The 21,312-nt window shown below is 38.0% G+C and overlaps 1 protein-coding gene and 1 long non-coding RNA gene across 2 annotated transcripts; both read left to right on the top strand.

Annotated features, from left to right (window-relative positions):
* The first annotated feature begins 9,974 nt into the window (after window positions 1-9,974).
* LOC131806889 (uncharacterized) lies at window positions 9,975-11,713 on the top strand. The gene is made up of 3 exons (XR_009344214.1): window positions 9,975-10,483; window positions 10,539-10,696; window positions 10,764-11,713. It is a non-coding gene; the product is annotated as an uncharacterized LOC131806889 (long non-coding RNA).
* Window positions 11,714-17,910: 6,197 nt separating this feature from the next.
* Window positions 17,911-18,963, top strand: LOC131806837 (uncharacterized). Its single transcript, XM_059131623.1, has 3 exons — window positions 17,911-18,118; window positions 18,176-18,466; window positions 18,596-18,963. Exons 1-3 carry the CDS (start codon window positions 17,911-17,913, stop codon window positions 18,961-18,963), a joined length of 867 nt encoding a protein of 288 aa, XP_058987606.1.
* Window positions 18,964-21,312: the final 2,349 nt, after the last annotated feature.

Here is a 21,312-nt window from a genome sequence, read left to right as displayed (position 1 = left end):
TGCCATTATATGAGAGCTACACTTGAAGAAAAATGCTTCGTTGTATCAATGAAACGGTTTCATTGATGCAATGAAAAGCAACATTAATATAATGAATTTTTTGTTCATGCAATGAAAACTTACGTTGCTTTACAATATAGAGAGATATATAGCAAGTTGTAAAGAATCGCTGCGTTGTTTCCAAATTATGACAGATAAAAGTTTGGAAATTTTTCCCCTTTATTGGTGAGGTACCAGAAGGGGTTCGCGATATATAGCATCTGCACAACATATCTTGTGTTAGCAAAAATGTTTGTATGTGTAAAATTTGAAGAGGGTTGGATGCTTATTTCGCTTTCATTGAGCGTTTTGTTTTTCAAATTCTTGAACTCTATGTAGAGCAGGTAGCAAAAGAAATGGTCTGATCACTACCATCTTTATAACAGATCTTGTGTTGATGGAAATATTGAGTGCTGATTTCACGTTTTATGAGCTCAATGGATGGAACCAGAAAGAGTGGACCGATATTGTCCATTTTCGCACCAGACGCACCAGACCTTATAGTTTCTCTTTCTGTGCAAAATATATATATTTTTGAAAATTTCGACCATATGTGGTAGACGTACCAGAAGGAGTGGACTGATATATTCCATCTTAACACAATACTTTGGTCTGATAAAAATATTGGGATGTGTGAAGTTTGAAGACAATCGGACTCTCACATCACATTTTATGAGAGTTGTACTTATTCAAAATTTTGACCATTTGTGGGGAAGGTACTTGATTTTTCGCACCTGACCTAGCACTAACACAAATATTAGGATTCGCAAAGTTGGTGCAAAATCGGATAATTGTTTCTCTTCTGTGCAAAAAATATATTTTTGGAAAATCTCGAACTTTTGTGGGGGAGGTACCAGAAGGAGTGGACCGACATATTCCATCTTAACACCAGACCTTGGGTTAGTTTAATATTAGGATGTGTGAAAATTGAAGGCAATCGGGCTCTTACAACACATTTTATGAGAGTTGTAATTATTTAAAATTTTGACCGTTTGTGGGGGGAGGTACTTAATTTTTCGCACCTGACCTAGCAATAACACAAATATTAGGATTTGCAAAGTTGGAGCCAAATTGGATTATCGTTTCTCCTTCTGTGCACAAAATATATATTTTTGAAAATTTTGACCATTTGTGGGGGAGGAACCAGAAGGAGTGGACCGATATTGTCCATTTTCGCACCAGACCTAGCACTAACGCAAATATTAGGATTTGCAAAGTTGGAGCAAAATCGGCTTATAATTTCTCTTTCTGTGCAAAAAATATATATTTTTGAAAATTTCTACCATATGGGGGGGGGGGAGGTACCAGAAGGAGTGGACTGATATATTCCATTTTAACACCAGACCTTGGACGGATAAAAATAATGGGATGTGTGAAGTTTGAAGACAATCGGACTCTCACATCACATTTTATGAGAGTTGTAATTATTTAAAATTTTGACCGTTTGTGGGGGGAGGTACTTGATTTTTCGCACCTGACCTAGCACTAATACAAATATTAGGATTTGCAAAGTTGGAGCCAAATCGGATTATCGTTTCTCCTTCTGTGCACAAAATATATATTTTTGAAAATTTTGACCATTTGCGGGGAGGTACCAGAAGGAGTGGACCGATATATTTCATATTCCTTGGGTTAGTGTAAATATTGGGATGTGTGAAAATTGAAGGCAATCGGGCTCTTACAACACATTTTATGAGAGCTGCAATTATTTAAAATTTTGACCATTTGTTGGGGAAGCACAAGAAAGAGTTGATCGATATTGTCCATTTTCGCACCAGACCTAGCACTGACGCAAATATTAGGATTTGCAAAATTGGAACAAAATCGGCTTATAGTTTCTCTTTCTGTGCAAAAATATATATTTTTGAAAATTTCGACCATATGTGGGGGACGTACCAGAAGGAGTGGATTGATATATTCCATCTTAACACAAGACTTTGGTCTGATAAAAATATTGGGATGTGTGAAATTTGAAGACAAACGGGCTCTCACATCACATTTTATGAGAGTTGTAATTATTTAAAATTTTGACCATTTGTTGGGGAGGTACATGATGGAGTGTACCGATATTGACCATTTTCGCACCTGAGCCAGCACTAACGCAAATATTAGGATTTGTAAAGTTGTAGCAAAATCGGATTTTCCTTTCTCTTTCTGTGCAAAAAATATATTTTTTGAAAATTTCGACCTTTTGTGGGGGAGGTACCAGAAGGAGTGGACCGATATTGCCCATCTCCGAACTCGATCTAAGTTTGACAAAATTATTACGATGTTCCAAGTTTGGACCAAATCGGATACTCCCCTTGAGAGTTATCGTGCGCACCAGTCAGACAGACAGACGGACATTTCAAATACGAAATTTGAAGCAATTCCACTGAAAAATGTGGCTAAAATCATTAAAACACCGTACATGGGGGCTATACGAAGACGTGGACCTATATTAACAATGTTCCGCCACAGGAGCTAGAACCCATTACGAACCATGGCATAATGACAAATGGTAGAACAAAGCTATTTCCTAATTACATGTTTTTCTTTTGGTGACCTTATTCTGTCAAAACATATACACATGTTGTGTATGTATGTGTATTGTTTTGAATAAAAAATAAAATAATTTGAAATTATTTCAAATTTGGTTGCAAAATAAATGCAAATTTTCGACGTAAATGGGTAAAAAATTGTACAACTTAGTGATAAAACTGCATTGTCCTACTATTTAAGATTCGATCATGTGGAATAACCCCGAAATTCCATTCTTGTTTCACGCGTTTTCCCCATATAAGAATTTTGCTAAAAAAATTAAAATCAACAAAGCCTACTATTGAATTTTTATATTTTAAAGTATAGATTTTTTGAAGTTGAGCAACCTTTCTTATTGAGTCATGTTACGAACCACAAATACTAATTTTTGTACAAATCTGTGGAAAAATAATCAAAATACCGAATATCGGGAGGTACCGTTATATGGGTGATTCACGATACGGTGGAACGTTATAGCCCATCTTCGTACTAGACCTGCCTGCAGAGAAAATACTGGTCTGTGCAAACTATTCACTTCCTATCTTAATTCCTTTTGACTCTAGCGTGGCTACAACAGATGGACGGACAGGCTTAGATCGTTTTAGAATTTTCCGCTGATCAAGAATATATGTATGATGAAGGCTATAAAAGTAATAATTAACATAATAAGAAGCAAACATTTATAACCATTTATTGAACATTAATGTTGACGAAGATAATTATTAATCAATGCTTGATATGGATCGTTTTGCTGGCTTTATTTTAAGCATTTTATTCATCGACGTAAAACTAATGTATGTCATTGTTGTAATCATCTAAAGAAAATGGAATCGGCAAAATAGTCAACAATAGCCTATGCCAAAAAATAAGCACGTTCACATATTTTTTTTAAAAACCATACAATTTCTACAGTTCGAAATTAGAAAATTTGACAAAAGAAATAAGTTCTGTTGATGTTTTTCCTATTCAACTCTAAAAAGTCCCCATTACATACACATGTTGGAAAAAAACGAACTTACTATGCCAGCATATGCATGCATGCAAACATTCTTTCGTAGCAACCAAAAACACACTTTACCTCTCCCACATATAAATAACCACCATTTAAATTTGTTATTCTCTTTTGTTCTCACTCGCAACCAAAATGCACATCATAATTTAAAAAAAAAAGACAAATATCAACCACCTTTAAGATGAGAACAAAAGAGAATAACATATTTGAATGGTGGTTGATCACACACAAACAAGATAGATTTCACAGGTAACCGCATCGGCGAATTGCTACAACAAAGCAACTTTTGTAGTACCCTCAAATTTCAAAATTGGCATCTAAGGCCAAAAACATACATTCATACATTTGTTTCAACCAATTAGAAACGAGGTGTTTGTTTACATTTCATGTTGTGTGTGGACATTTAGCCAAGTAATAATACGACTCTCGAGGACCATTGCAACAGCCCCAAGTTGATAGTTAGCCCCAGAAATGTTTTATAGAAGCCCACAACTACGTCATCGATAATACCACTAATATTCCAGCCAATGTTGGTAACCGGAGGTTACACCGACTCCAGCACATGGCACAACAGTAGCAAGTGTTCCCGATCAAATGGTTTTAAAGAAAGAACATATCACCAGTATCGCACCTGTAAAAAGTTGGGCCCGGTCGAACTTAAAGTCTTTTTACTTGGTTTTAACTAATATTTGCGAGTGCTTGATCCCATTTTTCTATCAAATTTGCATCATAATTTTAATCAATTGAAATTGAGTATTTTAATTTTATTAAACAATCTAATAGTAAGTTTATATATATGAGGGTTAATCCACTGGATTTGGATTTAAATTGTCATACCCATTACTTTTACTTCAAATAAATCCTCTCAAAGTAGGTTAACCCTACAAAAAGTGCTAACGTAAACATGGCATAATATTACGCATTATTAAGTATATGATTTTAAAAGATATAATTTTTAGCGGAATGTGCCTGTTAAGAAAAAAAACTAATCTTCGTATATGACTCAAATCTCTAAAAATTAGAGGAACAATCTGCATAATCCTTATGTTAAGACTTGTTCTGATAAAATTTGCAATCAATATTATAATCATAATATAATCAAGTTGTGTGTGGAATTTAACTTTCTTTCATTTTTTGCAAGCTTTTTTCTTTCAAGCTTCGAAGTGTCGACTTAAAGTATTCATAACAGTAATATTTTATCTAGCCTAAATTTGAGGTAAAATAATGTAAATAATGTAAAATATGCTTTATATAAAGTAAACAAAAATCAATGAGTGGTGATGGTTCATGCCAATTTTTGATAAAGAGTTGCTAACACTCACTAAAGTATCAAATTCTTAGCATTTTTAACGAATATGTAATAATGGAAAGTGTCCAATTTATAAATCGGGCTGCCGTAATGAAGCTTCAAATTATAGACAATTTAAAAATTAGCTACTATTTCCAAAATCTTTGAGCATAATATTTATACCTTTCGCAAAACAAGCATAAAATATCTAATCTTCCAATTTTCTGAGACTATTGTGTGCCAAAAATGGAAGGAGGATTGCAAATTTATGCCATATATACAGACCCTGGCCAAAATTATGCACCAGTTGTTGTTAGAAAAATTATTATTTCTTGAATGTTGTTTATCTTACCTTGTTTAGATCTCGGGTGTCCCACAGGGTAGTATTTTGGGACTATTACTTCTTACTTTGTACATTATTTATATATAATATATAATTTATGCATGATGATCTTGATAATTGTTATGATTGGTGTTTCTAAAATGGTCTATAGGTTAACAAAAGTAAGTGTTACAATTTATCGTATACAAGATTACATTATCCGTTAATTTTTTGTATTTTTTTAAAGACTCAAACCTAAAAATGCTGAATGAAGCTATGGACCATGGTAAAATTAAGAAGGTAAAGTCAATTCTATTCTCTGAATGCAATACCTTCTTAATTCTGCCATGCAATAGACTTGGGTACTTTAATTGATTCCAAGTTAGGAAACTCCATCCCTAATCGAACTCAACAATTTTAGATTATATTTTATTGCTTTTTTATTGATAAATGAATAGTTATTTTGCCGATTAAGACAAGTGAATTGTCTTGTACTTCCCCGGTAACCAAACACTATAGCAATATTGATGGCACCGAAATAGCAGAAATTAATAAAAAGATTTGCCACAATAAAATTGCATCAGAATTTCACAACATCGACGCGCAAACGTACATACACATATAGGTACGGACGCACATAGGTCCGGACACATATAAGTCCGTACACATATAGGTACGGACGTACATAATCGTTTTAGCGTGAATCAATTGGTTCGAAGAAATATGCGATAAGAACAATCCTGAAACTGAATGAATGGCAACAAAGAAACAACAGCAACAAATTTGAGGATACACGATCTAGGCTGCAAAAAGTGCACATTCCGAAATTCAATGAACTTAACACTCAGTAATGGTTTGCACAATTTGCTTTGCGTAAATAACTTCGGGGGGAGACAATTTTTACCTTGTAAGTCTACGTCTTAAAGACGAAGTTCTCCTGTCAGTGGAAGACCTAATCACAGGCCCAACAGAAAAAACGAATATTTGGCGATTAAGGAGAGAATAATTAATTAATGAATCAAAACTTCGAATTCTAATACAAGGAGGTGAAACAAATGGCATGAAACCGATATCAATTCTGGCGTATATGAAACCTGGTAAAGGTAATGACGCCATATATTTAGAAAATAGTTTCTTGTTCTTAGCATCCAATAACAACAACAGCAGTATTCATCAATCCCACGTCAGCGGGTTCTACGACACCGGATTGACCCGAAACAACAACACTCCAGTTTCGGCCAGCGGCTGCCAATCCAGTGTATACATGTTTGTTTGAAGGAAAACCCCGGACCATGGTTCTGTACAGTTTGCCGTGTTTTGGCAAACCACCATAGATCAGTATCGGTGCGATGTAATGGATGCAGAGGATGGGTGCATTTTAGGAATTGTTCCGGTTTAACCCGGTTGCGAGACTATAGCGATAGGGACTATGTTGCATCGTTCTGCACCAACGTAGTTCCCGTCAACTTCGGAGTCGTCGCCGGAGTATGGAACTCCCCCGCAGTCTCCAGAACAGCAACCTTTACTGCAGACAATGCATCATTCTTGCAGTTCAATTGCAACGGACTCCGAGGTAAAATTGTTGAGATAGTGGATTTTATGAATCGGAGAAATATTAAGATCGCAGCGGTGCAGTAAATCAAGCTCAATCAAAATTGTAGTTTACAACGTTGCAATGGTTACAACGTATTGAGGAAAGATCGCACCAGAAGTGGAGGTGGGGGATTAGCGTTCCTGATACACCACTCTGTTCAATACAGACCTATCTCGCTTGAGCTAGTCTCTAGTGACCCGTACATGGAGTGTATGGGGGTAGCAGTCAAGTGTGGTACTGCCGAGGTAGAGGTGCGTAATGTGTATATCCCGCCGGTTAATAGCTGTGAACCGCGTTACTTGCCTAATATAAGCCCACTTTTAGAAGGCAATAACCGCCTGGTACTAGGGGACTTCAATGCCCACCATGAGTTGTGGCATTCCGTCCTAGGTAATGACCAGAGGGGATCAGCGTTGGCAGAGCAGATTGACTGTTCCACATTTTGCACGGTAAACGAGGATGGGGGCATCCTCGAATAAGAGGAGAGTGTCACAGTTCGCAGATTTAACCATCGTGTCACCCGGTCTGATAAATGACGTGACTTGGCAAACCCGTCATTTCTCTTGGCTCAGACCATCTCCCGATAATCGTCTCCATCAGCAGATCGCCCCATTCATAACCTCTGAACGCCGCACTTTCCTTAACCATGGGAAAGCCCACTAGCCCGAGTTCAGAGAGTTCACCAACCTTCGCGTCAGAGAACTGCCCAATCCTTCTGATGTTCGGGTAGCTGAAAGGATTTTCCGGGACATCATCAAAGCTGCAGCCGCTCGCTATATACCTGCTGGTCGAATACCCGAAGTAAGACCAAATTTCCCAGCAGAGGCAGCGGGATTAGCGAATGAGCGTGATGAGCGTGATGAGCTACGACGTACCAACCCTGCTGATCCCAGAGTCAGTGAACTGACAGTGGAAGTCAACCGGTTGGTACAGGAGCATAAGCGGAAAAAGTGGCTAGACCATCTGAAGTGTTGCAACATTGGAACCGACTTGAGTAAACTGTGGGTAACGGTAAAGTCACTTTCGAACCCTGGAAAAAAGAATGATAGGACAGCAGTCACATTTAACGACATAACTGTGACTGATCCGAAGAGATGCGCTGGCTGTTATAACCGCCAATTTGTCGAGCACCCCGAGAGTGATAGGGCGAGGCGAAGAGTACTACGTCGTATAAGAGCTCTTCCCTCCGAGGATGTACCCTCACAGTTTACGATGGGTGATGTTGCGAATGTCATCCGAAACGCTAAGTCATCTAAAGCGTTGGGCCCGGACGGAATATCAATGGTAATGTTGAAGCAACTGGATACGCCGGGAGTTGAGTATTTAACCAAAGTCCTTAACTTGTCGTTAGCCACCCACATAGTTCCCGAAGCCTGGAAAATGGGCAGAGTGGTCCCGCTACTGAAGCCTGGCAAGGATGCCAGCAAAGGCGAATCATACAGGCCAATTTCGCTTTTGTCGCTAGTAGCAAAGACTCTCGAAGCCTTACTCCTCCCCAGTATCAGAGGAAGCTATTCAGTTGCTAACCATCAACACGGTTTCCGTCCACAAAATAGCACTACAACAGATTACTCGGAAACCAGAGGGGATCAGCGTTGGCAGAGCAGATTGACTGTTCCACATTTTGCACGGTAAACGAGGATGGGGGCATCCTCGAATAAGAGGAGAGTGTCACAGTTCGCAGATTTAACCATCGTGTCACCCGGTCTGATAAATGACGTGACTTGGCAAACCCGTCATTTCTCTTGGCTCAGACCATCTCCCGATAATCGTCTCCATCAGCAGATCGCCCCATTCATAACCTCTGAACGCCGCACTTTCCTTAACCATGGGAAAGCCCACTAGCCCGAGTTCAGAGAGTTCACCAACCTTCGCGTCAGAGAACTGCCCAATCCTTCTGATGTTCGGGTAGCTGAAAGGATTTTCCGGGACATCATCAAAGCTGCAGCCGCTCGCTATATACCTGCTGGTCGAATACCCGAAGTAAGACCAAATTTCCCAGCAGAGGCAGCGGGATTAGCGAATGAGCGTGATGAGCGTGATGAGCTACGACGTACCAACCCTGCTGATCCCAGAGTCAGTGAACTGACAGTGGAAGTCAACCGGTTGGTACAGGAGCATAAGCGGAAAAAGTGGCTAGACCATCTGAAGTGTTGCAACATTGGAACCGACTTGAGTAAACTGTGGGTAACGGTAAAGTCACTTTCGAACCCTGGAAAAAAGAATGATAGGACAGCAGTCACATTTAACGACATAACTGTGACTGATCCGAAGAGATGCGCTGGCTGTTATAACCGCCAATTTGTCGAGCACCCCGAGAGTGATAGGGCGAGGCGAAGAGTACTACGTCGTATAAGAGCTCTTCCCTCCGAGGATGTACCCTCACAGTTTACGATGGGTGATGTTGCGAATGTCATCCGAAACGCTAAGTCATCTAAAGCGTTGGGCCCGGACGGAATATCAATGGTAATGTTGAAGCAACTGGATACGCCGGGAGTTGAGTATTTAACCAAAGTCCTTAACTTGTCGTTAGCCACCCACATAGTTCCCGAAGCCTGGAAAATGGGCAGAGTGGTCCCGCTACTGAAGCCTGGCAAGGATGCCAGCAAAGGCGAATCATACAGGCCAATTTCGCTTTTGTCGCTAGTAGCAAAGACTCTCGAAGCCTTACTCCTCCCCAGTATCAGAGGAAGCTATTCAGTTGCTAACCATCAACACGGTTTCCGTCCACAAAATAGCACTACAACAGCATTGCACGCCATATCCACACATATCAGACGAGGACTCAACCAGAACAGGCCGTGCCACAGAACAGTAGTGGTGGCTCTCGACCTATCAAAGGTCTTTGATACGGTCAACCATGCCAAGCTGTGCGAGGACGTTAAGAACACTACCCTCCGGCCAAGTTTGAAACGTTGGATAGTCAACTATATGTGTGGACGCCAGTCGTACGTGGAAATCCGGAATAAGAAGTCCAAGCCTCGTAGAGTGAAACAGGGAGTTCCCCAAGTTGGGGTGATATTTCCGGAACTGTTTAACCTCTACCTTTCCGGAATTCCGGGCCCTCCAGACGGTATCGAGATCGTAACTTGTGCGGATGATTGTACGGGTCCTGTAGTTGATGACATATGTGTCAGGGTGAATAACTATCTCGCGGAGCTTGCCTCCTACTTCCACTAAATCAACGGCCACACTACCCAGCTAACAATTTTTTCCGAGGGCTCTGATGTCCGATTTTTTGTCGAGATTTTCAGACGTTTCTTCAGAAAAGTTTCCGAGTAATCTGCACATACTCGTTTCTTTTGTTTTGTTTGAACAAAACAAAGCAAAAGAGAAAAAAAAACATCGTATACAGAGAGTTAACTCTTTTTTGGCGAGAATTTCTAATGTTACTCCAGAAAAGTTTCCGAGTAATCTGCACATACTCGTTTCTTTTGTTTTGAAAAAAAAAACACAAAAATTCTGACATTAGCAGAGAGTTAACTTTTTTCTGTTGAGATTTATTTTACCGTTCCTTTCGAAAAGTTTCCGAGTACTCTGCACATGCTCGGTTGAAATTATTTGAAGAATTTTGTGTATACAACTTTTTTGTTTTTTTTGATTATGATCAGTTTGTCGTCAAAATTTGTACGGAGCACGAGTGCAGTGTGTTGCAGTGAAAAGTTAAAATGAAAATTAAAGGAAGATTTGGACCTTCAGTACCTTATGGTAAGTAAGCACCTTTCTACAATTACTACTTTTATTAATATCTTGAATTGTTTAGCTACGCCGTTTAAAAAATCAACGCCATGACAATGTAAACACTTTTACATATGAAAATTTTAGACTTATTTTTCAAACTGGCGAGGTCAACGTTTTCGTGGCACGAAATGTACCAAAATACAGCTGTAAAGGACATCTAATTTATTAGGCTCGTTAAAGGTTTGTATCCTTGTGTTTTAAACGCTTTGATAATATAAATAATATTTTTTTCATTTTTATTACTTAGATGCGGCATTGGAACATATTCCGGAAACTATGGGAAGTGCCATATAAACCCATATAAAACATTTCTTCAAATCGGCTAAAGATAGGCTTAACAAACCTTAACCTGGGCCAAAATCGAACTCAGTCAACCTTAAACTCCTTTGTTCATCTGAGAATAAGCCAGCCGATGACTTGAGCCAGCCAAATATGCGCTTTATATATTTCCACCCTTAATTATATTGATTTACATTGAATTGCAACTTTTTATGTTTTTTATATATTAATTTCCGTATTCCTTATATTTTACAAAAAAAAAAAAAAAACTGAATACAAATGTTCTGTCATTAAATTGAAAAATACAAACATAAACAATTATCTAAAAACTAGATAAAGTTTTATTATTTCTTTATGTTTTTCGATTACAACTATAAAATAAATGTAGATTTTTTTGCGAATTTCGTATCAAACATCCTATTATTTTCCGATTTTCGAATGAATTATTCGAATTTTTCCCGATTTTCGGATAAAACTATAGAATAAATTCAGATTTTTTTCCGAATTTCGAATCAAACATCCGAAAATTTTCAGAATTTCGTATCAAACATCCTATTATTTTCCGATTTTCGAATGAATTATTCGAATTTTTCCCGATTTTCGGATAAAACTATAGAATAAATTCAGATTTTTTTTCCGAATTTCGTATCAAACATCCGAAATTTTTCCGAATTTCGTATCAAACATCCTATATTTCTCCGAATTTTCCTTTTTTCTTTGCCGAATTCTATACGAATTCGCCCCGAAACTCTTACGTTCTTTCAGAATTTTTTCCGCAAAATCTTTCAGAATCTTGGGCAATCTCACACAATTTTTTTCCGATTTCTTTCCGAATTCGACATCAGAGTCGGAAACTTGTGCAGAGTTTTTTTCCGAATTCGGAAGAAAATCGGAAAAAAATGTTTGCTGGGTATTTACCACATGGTCTGCGGAGATGAGAACACAGCTGAATGTGCAGGTCGAGGGGCACATAATTCCGACCACCAACTACCCCAAAATCCTTGGGGTCACATTCGATAGCATGTTCAAGTCTTCCGCGCCAAAGCTATTTGCGATAAAATGAAAAGTAGGAACAAGGTCCTCAAGGCGCTAGCCGGCAGCATTTGGGGTGCGGATAAGGAAACCTTGTTGACCTCTTATAAAGCGATAGGTCGGTCTGTGGTTAACTATGCGGCTCCAGTGTGGTCGGCGAATACAAGTGCAACGCAGTGGAAATGTATTCAGACCTGCCAGAATGCCGCCCTGAGAACTGCAACAAGGTGCCTCCTCATGACTCCTGTGGACCATTTACATGAGGAGACGAAGGTTCTTCCCTTACGTCAGCATAATCATATGCTTTCGTTGCAGTACCTGCTTGGGTGTTATCGCGGGAGTCACCCTAACCACCATATGGTGGATAGAACTCCCCCACCCAGGCGTGTAAGGAAGGACCTGCACTATCTAGAGAGAGAGGTCCAGCGATATAAGAGAGAGCCTCTAGATCATGAAGCCTATCAAGCGGGTCTGAATAGCATGTATACTGATGCAGTCGCAGAGATAGTTAATAATTACAGTATGAATGCCATACTCGGAGTCCACCCCCCATCCATTGCAGCTGAAGAACGTCGGCTGTCTAGGCAAACCAGGGTAGTTTTGGCCCAACTACGTTCAGGATGGTGCAGCCGTCTCAATTCTTATTGGGCACGAATTGATGAGGATGTGCGGAACGCCTACCCAGCGTGCGATACAGGCCCGCACAACACGCTGCACTTGTTTAATTGTCCAGCCAAACCTACCCAACTCCGTCCAGAGGATCTATGGCTACAGCCCATAAGGGTAGCAGAATTCCTAAACCTGGACATTGAGGAAGAACCGGAATAGTCCGAAAAAACAACGGAACATGTAAAACTGCTACAACAACAACAACAACAGTATTCATTTGGTATCCACGACATCAAAACAAACAGCAGCTGTTGAAGCAATTTCACAACGAATGTGTTTCGCCGATATGTATCAAGCGATCAAGGAGCTTTCGCAGAAAGTCGACAAAGTCCTGAAACATATTGGTAGGAATCCATGGACAAAATGTAAACCAACGAAACCTGTGCTATTTCCATAAAAAATATATGGCGACAATGCAAGGAAATGCAAGCCTGATTGTTTCAAATATCAGCCGGTAAACTAACTGGGCTGTTAACACCAATACAATTAAAATATTTTTGTTGGTGAATTAAATCTATATGTATCAACAAAAATATAAATTTATAATTTTTAATATTTTGTGAAAGTGTGAGAACTTGGTTCATGTGGCTAAAATCTCCAAATACCAAGTATTCGGAGGTATTACTGTAAGCGTGATTTGCCACAGGAGGCAGACCCATTACAAACTCTATGGAATTGTAACAATTCCTATTGCAAATACCTAATATCGGGAAGATGCCATTATATGAGAGCTACACTTGAAGAAAAATGCTTCGTTGTATCAATGAAACGGTTTCATTGATGCAATGAAAAGCAACATTAATATAATGAATTTTTTGTTCATGCAATGAAAACTTACGTTGCTTTACAATATAGAGAGATATATAGCAAGTTGTAAAGAATCGCTGAGTTGTTTCCAAATTATGACAGATAAAAGTTTGGAAATTTTTCCCCTTTATTGGTGAGGTACCAGAAGGGGTTCGCGATATATAGCATCTGCACAACATATCTTGTGTTAGCAAAAATGTTTGTATGTGTAAAATTTGAAGAGGGTTGGATGCTTATTTCGCTTTCATTGAGCGTTTTGTTTTTCAAATTCTTGAACTCTATGTAGAGCAGGTAGCAAAAGAAATGGTCTGATCACTACCATCTTTATAACAGATCTTGTGTTGATGGAAATATTGAGTGCTGATTTCACGTTTTATGAGCTCAATGGATGGAACCAGAAAGAGTGGACCGATATTGTCCATTTTCGCACCAGACCTAGCACTGACGCAAATATTAGGATTCGCAAAGTTGGAGCAAAATCGGCTTATAGTTTCTCTTTCTGTGCAAAATATATATATTTTTGAAAATTTCGACCATATGTGGTAGACGTACCAGAAGGAGTGGACTGATATATTCCATCTTAACACAATACTTTGGTCTGATAAAAATATTGGGATGTGTGAAGTTTGAAGACAATCGGACTCTCACATCACATTTTATGAGAGTTGTACTTATTCAAAATTTTGACCATTTGTGGGGAAGGTACTTGATTTTTCGCACCTGACCTAGCACTAACACAAATATTAGGATTCGCAAAGTTGGTGCAAAATCGGATAATTGTTTCTCTTCTGTGCAAAAAATATATTTTTGGAAAATCTCGAACTTTTGTGGGGGAGGTACCAGAAGGAGTGGACCGACATATTCCATCTTAACACCAGACCTTGGGTTAGTTTAATATTAGGATGTGTGAAAATTGAAGGCAATCGGGCTCTTACAACACATTTTATGAGAGTTGTAATTATTTAAAATTTTGACCGTTTGTGGGGGGAGGTACTTAATTTTTCGCACCTGACCTAGCAATAACACAAATATTAGGATTTGCAAAGTTGGAGCCAAATTGGATTATCGTTTCTCCTTCTGTGCACAAAATATATATTTTTGAAAATTTTGACCATTTGTGGGGGAGGAACCAGAAGGAGTGGACCGATATTGTCCATTTTCGCACCAGACCTAGCACTAACGCAAATATTAGGATTTGCAAAGTTGGAGCAAAATCGGCTTATAATTTCTCTTTCTGTGCAAAAAATATATATTTTTGAAAATTTCTACCATAGGGGGGGGGGGGGGGGGGAGGTACCAGAAGGAGTGGACTGATATATTCCATTTTAACACCAGACCTTGGACGGATAAAAATAATGGGATGTGTGAAGTTTGAAGACAATCGGACTCTCACATCACATTTTATGAGAGTTGTAATTATTTAAAATTTTGACCGTTTGTGGGGGGAGGTACTTGATTTTTCGCACCTGACCTAGCACTAATACAAATATTAGGATTTGCAAAGTTGGAGCCAAATCGGATTATCGTTTCTCCTTCTGTGCACAAAATATATATTTTTGAAAATTTTGACCATTTGCGGGGAGGTACCAGAAGGAGTGGACCGATATATTTCATATTCCTTGGGTTAGTGTAAATATTGGGATGTGTGAAAATTGAAGGCAATCGGGCTCTTACAACACATTTTATGAGAGCTGCAATTATTTAAAATTTTGACCATTTGTTGGGGAAGCACAAGAAAGAGTTGATCGATATTGTCCATTTTCGCACCAGACCTAGCACTGACGCAAATATTAGGATTTGCAAAATTGGAACAAAATCGGCTTATAGTTTCTCTTTCTGTGCAAAAATATATATTTTTGAAAATTTCGACCATATGTGGGGGACGTACCAGAAGGAGTGGATTGATATATTCCATCTTAACACAAGACTTTGGTCTGATAAAAATATTGGGATGTGTGAAATTTGAAGACAAACGGGCTCTCACATCACATTTTATGAGAGTTGTAATTATTTAAAATTTTGACCATTTGTTGGGGAGGTACATGATGGAGTGTACCGATATTGACCATTTTCGCACCTGAGCCAGCACTAACGCAAATATTAGGATTTGTAAAGTTGTAGCAAAATCGGATTTTCCTTTCTCTTTCTGTGCAAAAAATATATTTTTTGAAAATTTCGACCTTTTGTGGGGGAGGTACCAGAAGGAGTGGACCGATATTGCCCATCTCCGAACTCGATCTAAGTTTGACAAAATTATTACGATGTTCCAAGTTTGGACCAAATCGGATACTCCCCTTGAGAGTTATCGTGCGCACCAGTCAGACAGACAGACGGACATTTCAAATACGAAATTTGAAGCAATTCCACTGAAAAATGTGGCTAAAATCATTAAAACACCGTACATGGGGGCTATACGAAGACGTGGACCTATATTAACAATGTTCCGCCACAGGAGCTAGAACCCATTACGAACCATGGCATAATTACAAATGGTAGAACAAAGCTACTCCCTAATTACATGTTTTTCTTTTGGTGACCTTATTCTGTCAAAACATATACACATGTTGTGTATGTATGTGTATTGTTTTGAATAAAAAATAAAATAATTTGAAATTATTTCAAATTTGGTTGCAAAATAAATGCAAATTTTCGACGTAAATGGGTAAAAAATTGTACAACTTAGTGATAAAACTGCATTGTCCTACTATTTAAGATTCGATCATGTGGAATAACCCCGAAATTCCATTCTTGTTTCACGCGTTTTCCCCATATAAGAATTTTGCTAAAAAAATTAAAATCAACAAAGCCTACTATTGAATTTTTATATTTTAAAGTCTAGATTCTTTGAAGTTGAGCAACCTTTCTTATTGAGTCATGTTACGAACCACAAATACTAATTTTTGGACAAATCTGTGGAAAAATAATCAAAATACCGAATATCGGGAGGTACCGTTATATGGGTGATTCACGATACGGTGGAACGTTATAGCCCATCTTCGTACTAGACCTGCCTGCAGAGAAAATACTGGTCTGTGCAAACTATTCACTTCCTATCTTAATTCCTTTTGACTCTAGCGTGGCTACAACAGATGGACGGACAGGCCTAAATCGTTTTAGAATTTTCCGCTGATCAAGAATATATGTTACTTTGTTATTATTTCAATTAATTACAAACAGAATGATGAACTTAATATACCCTCCATACTATGTATGATGAAGGCTATAAAAGTAATAATTAACATAATAAGAAGCAAACATTTATAACCATTTATTGAACATTAATGTTGACGAAAATAATTTATTTATTTTAAGCATTTAAGCATTTTATTCATCGACGTAAAACTAATGTATGTCATTGTTGTAATCATCTAAAGAAAATGGAATCGGCAAAATAGTCAAGAATAGCCTATGCCAAAAAATAAGCATATTTATGTAGCGACAGCATTGCATATGTTCACATATTTTTTAAAAACCAAACAATTTCTACAGTTCGAATTTAGAAAATTTGACAATAAAATAAGTTCTATTGATGTTTTTCCTATTCCCGTCTAAATAGACCCCATTACATACACATGTAAAAAAACGAACTTACTATGCCAGCATATGCATTCATGCAAGCATTCTTTCGTAGCAACCAAAAACACACTTTACCTCTCCCACATATAAACAACCAGCATTTAAATTTGTTATTCTCTTTTGTTCTCACCCGCAACCAAAATGCACATCATAATTTCAAAAAAAAAAAAAAAAAAAAAGACAGATATGAACCATGAATGAAAGAATAACAAGATTACGCTTTGCGCAGGTGCGTTATGTTTGCTTGAGTTCTCTCACTCTTTCTGTGACGTCATTCGTGAATTTGTTTTGCATTCAGTACTTAACATTGAATAAGCAAAGTTGACAAAGTGAAAGATCATTTTTGTTTATAAATTATTATATTTGTGTTTAAAATTAATAAAAAAATTAAAATTAATAAAAAATTTTGTTGTTGCAAAATGGTCAGGCTTTATCCCTTTATTGTTGTTTTTATAAAAACAACGTTTGTTTATTAGTGGAGAAAGATGGTAATGTTTACCAGGGGGTAAGGCGGGGAATACCTAGGTTTCGGAAAGAGCCACCAATCCTCATCAGTTCCCTTGTTTTTTGTCTGGGATATTCTCCCCAGAAGATATTTTAAAAATAACTTCTATGACAAAAAACATTTTTTACCCAAGTGACGAGATCGTAAGCTCAATAGAAGAGGAACCAAAGAATTAAATAAAACTAAAATTCTTTTGGAAAGTCTTCTAAATCTTACAACCGAACTTATAAACATTTACATCTTTCTCCACTTGTTATGCTTTCGTTCAACCTGAACGAAGTAGCATAACCATGTAAGTTGGTTTTTGTCTGTTACAACAAAAAACCCCTTCGTCGACCGTGCCTTTTCTATTAATAGAACAGTGTGGCTTGTTTGTTCGGGATACCGTAGTATTTTGTTGTTGCAAAATGGTCATGCTTTATCCCTTTATTGTTGCTTTTATAAAAACAACGTTTGTTTATTAGTGGAGAACGATGGTAATGTTTACCAGGGGGTAAGGCAGGGAATACCCCCTGGTATAAAAAATATGAAGTGTGCTGTAGCAAATTGTAATAGTGGGAACGATAACCACACGTGCAACATTAGCTTTTTTGTTTTTCCGGCAAACAAAGATTTAAAAAAGAAATGGATTAGTTTTTGCCGCCGTGAAAAAAATTTTAACACAGAAAATTTTCGTGTATGTATGCTGCATTTCAAACCTGAGGATATCGAAAATGGTTTACAGTATGGCATGGGTATGACGAAAACCAAAGCAGAGTTTCATTTGATTTCATGAATTATTTTAACTGAAGGTTTTGTCAAACATCGATTTCTTAAAAGAGGCGTAGTTCCAACGATCAACACTGGTTCGCTTGGAAACATTGAACTCAGCGCGCAACGGACTTCGAGAATCAAAAAAAGGGAGAACAAAAAGATTGTCAATTCGTTGTTACAGAAAGCTTACGCTGAAGATACTGCACAACAACAACAGGACGTTGAAGTTGGCAAAGGTAAAGATGGAAATATGGTTTGCTTCAATGATTCTGAAACCTGTATTGAAGATGTTCAATCCAATAGCGGTGCAGAAGATGAAAAGAGCAAAAGCACGCTAGTAAATTGAAGGCCCAGGAAGAAAAAATTGAAAAATTAATTAAAAAACATCAATACGACGTTGAGTCTTTGAAAAAACAAATTACTAAGGCTAACTATGAACTAAACAATTTGGAGTCCAGGCTTTACCAAGGGTCAAACAGAAAAACTGAAAAACGGAATGAAAAAATCAAATTGGACCGAAGAAGATATAACCCAGTCAATCTCTTTGCACGCTACAAGCGCAAAGCTATATAAGCTTTTATATAGGAAAAAATTTCCTCTCCCGGCGGTGCGAACGCCTCAGACGTCGGCTCAAAAAATGGAAATCAGTAGAGGATTAATACAGCCAGTTTTTAAAGTTTTGTCTGCATCTACACATCTTACTGACAAGCAAAAGATTTGTGTACTCAGTTTTGATGAGATGAAAGTCAGAAAGATCTACTGCTATGACAGGTCAAGTGACACTACTTTAGCTCCTGTAACCTATGTACAAGTCGCAATGCTATGAGGCATGTATATACCAGAATATTTGGTAATTTAAAACAAATTTTTAAGTTTTTGTTCCTTTAAAAGGTCTTGTAGCCAAATGGAAGCAGCCGATTTTTTATGATTTTGACCGTCAAATGACTAAGAATATAGTATTTAGCTTATTGGAAAAGGCGAAATCGTGTGGCTTTGTCGTTGTTGCTATCGTGTCCGATCTAGGTGGTGCAAATAGAGCACTTTTGAAAGAACTCGGCATTACAATGGAACAACCGTGGTACAATAAATACAATTTTCTAGTCATTTTTAGAAAAAATAATGTCCTATTTAATTTCATTTTCTAAGGCTTTCATTTCATGATACCAAAATATTTAATTTTTGCGATATTCCACACCTTATCAAGCTGCTGCGAAACCACCTTTTGGAAAGCGGCAGACAGAGGTTGTTTTTCACATAGCCTGTTCAATTTGGTTTTATTTCACTTTTATAGGTACGTATAAAAAATCAAAGTAAGTATAAAAATTCAAGGTAAGTATAAATTCAAGGTAAGTATAAATTTTCAAGGTAAGTAAAATAAACTCAAGGTAAGTATACAATTTTTGCTTTTAAAGGTGAGTATAATTTTCACTAATAAAACTTTGTGTATTTAGGTACTTTGATCTTAATTACGGCGGGGGATAGCAACGATCGCTTTTAATAATCAAACTTCGAATGAACTCTTCTTTTTTGTCAACGTCACAACTAGCCTGTTTGTAACTGTGACGTTTCCAGTGCTGAATGGAATTTGGCAAAAAGAGGACAAACAAAACAACAACATGCATTGCAATTATTCTACTGCATGTATGTGTGTCTGTTTTGTTGTCTAACGCATCCCGCTACGTTACAGTGATGTGCTATTAAAATAGCACACCCACTATTGGTGAAAAATATAGCACACCATATTTATATTAATATTTGTACATTCATGTACATGCCTCCCCCGCCGTGATATCTGTGAATGATACAAAGAGTTTTAGTTGTTTGGCATATTTCTAATAGGGCCTGAAAATACATAACCTAGTTTTGTTTGGAACGCCTGGATATCGCCAATTCCAGCAGGAGTACAGCCATCTTGACGTATTGCTGAGTATGTGTCGGCGCCCAATTCTATATCTATGGGGATGTTGCTACGAGGGTCTGGGTCAGCGAGAGCTTGTTGCGTGAAATATGATGTAGGGTCTTCTAATATTGGGTCCGAGTAGATTCTGCGTGGCAATTTGTCGGTGATCAAGGCGTTAACTTTTAAGAGCAGTTGGAACGAACACCAGGTCCCATGTAAATGGTGCAACAAAAACCCGGGCTGATTGCAATGAATTTTCCAACTGCGGAGCCCCATGTAGTAATGTGTGGTGTCTGTAATCGCACCTTCTACAATCAGTCAAGCTGGAGCAATCTGGGGCAAGGTGACTCCTTGCCAGGCAGTTTCGGCAGTATCCTCTTCTTTCTACCGTCTCATACCGCTAATAGGGAGTCTGCTCACGAAACCTGGGGCATGTATTTATGGCATGGTCATCTTGGCATATCCCACAGGAATATTGCCAGAAACTGGGCCGCTCTCTTCTATTCTCCCGCTGACCAGACCTGCTTCTGGGTTGTTGCCGTCTTCTGGGTGGCTGCTGCTGTTCGTCGCGTCTGTTGTTGGGGGTTCGCTCCTCTTCTTCTCAGTCCCGGTTTGGTAGATAGGCAGCCATGTCTTCAATTGAGGAGAAGGGAGTACCAAGTTTTATTATAAAAGGGGGTCCGACTAGTCAGTCGAAAAATAATTTGACAACTTTTGTTATGGGTCGACTAGTTACTCCAATGGAAGTTTTTATATCTACAACTCTTATGTTTTAATCGACCCATTTTTATGTTTTTATAATTCGTCCTAATCTCCATTCAGTTGGCGCTAAACGATCATCTTTGATAACCACTAAGTCCCCTTCCTTTAAATTGTCTTTTTGATATTTCCATTTATATCTTCTATGTAATTCATTTAGGTATTCATTTTTTCCATCTATGGCAAAAGTGTTGTGAAATAATTTTAAGCCGTTTCCAGCGATTGGCATGCGAAATCTCTGTGTCTGAGATATCTGGTTCGGCTGGTGCTAGCAAAGGCGTACCAATGAGAAAATGAGCTGGGGTTAATGGAGCTATTTCACTTTGGTCGTCACTAGCAGGACTCAAGGGTCTTGAATTGAGGCAAGCCTCTATGCGAGCTAATATTGTACTAAATTCTTCAAAGGTAAAATTAAGTTTTGGAATGCTTTTTCGTAAATGAATCTTAAAGGATTTTACTCCGGCCTCCCATAATCCACCCATATGAGGAGCCCCAGGAGGAATAAATTTCCATTCT

Source organism: Musca domestica, unplaced genomic scaffold (genome assembly GCF_030504385.1).
Source record: "Musca domestica strain aabys unplaced genomic scaffold, Musca_domestica.polishedcontigs.V.1.1 9, whole genome shotgun sequence".
NCBI lineage: Eukaryota > Metazoa > Arthropoda > Insecta > Diptera > Muscidae > Musca > Musca domestica.
The sequence above is the reverse complement of the archived record's forward strand: the minus strand, read 5'-3'. Positions and strand labels throughout refer to the sequence as shown.

Bases quoted from the DNA above. Each gene is read 5' to 3' on its own strand.
- LOC131806837 (XM_059131623.1), top strand. From the start codon at position 17,911: ATGAAGTGTGCTGTAGCAAATTGTAATAGTGGGAACGATAACCACACG. The intron at 18,119-18,175 runs GTATGACGAAAA...TTTTAACTGAAG, and splicing joins TGGTTTACAGTATGGCATGG to GTTTTGTCAAACATCGATTT. The intron at 18,467-18,595 runs GCACGCTAGTAA...TTTGGAGTCCAG, and splicing joins AGAAGATGAAAAGAGCAAAA to GCTTTACCAAGGGTCAAACA.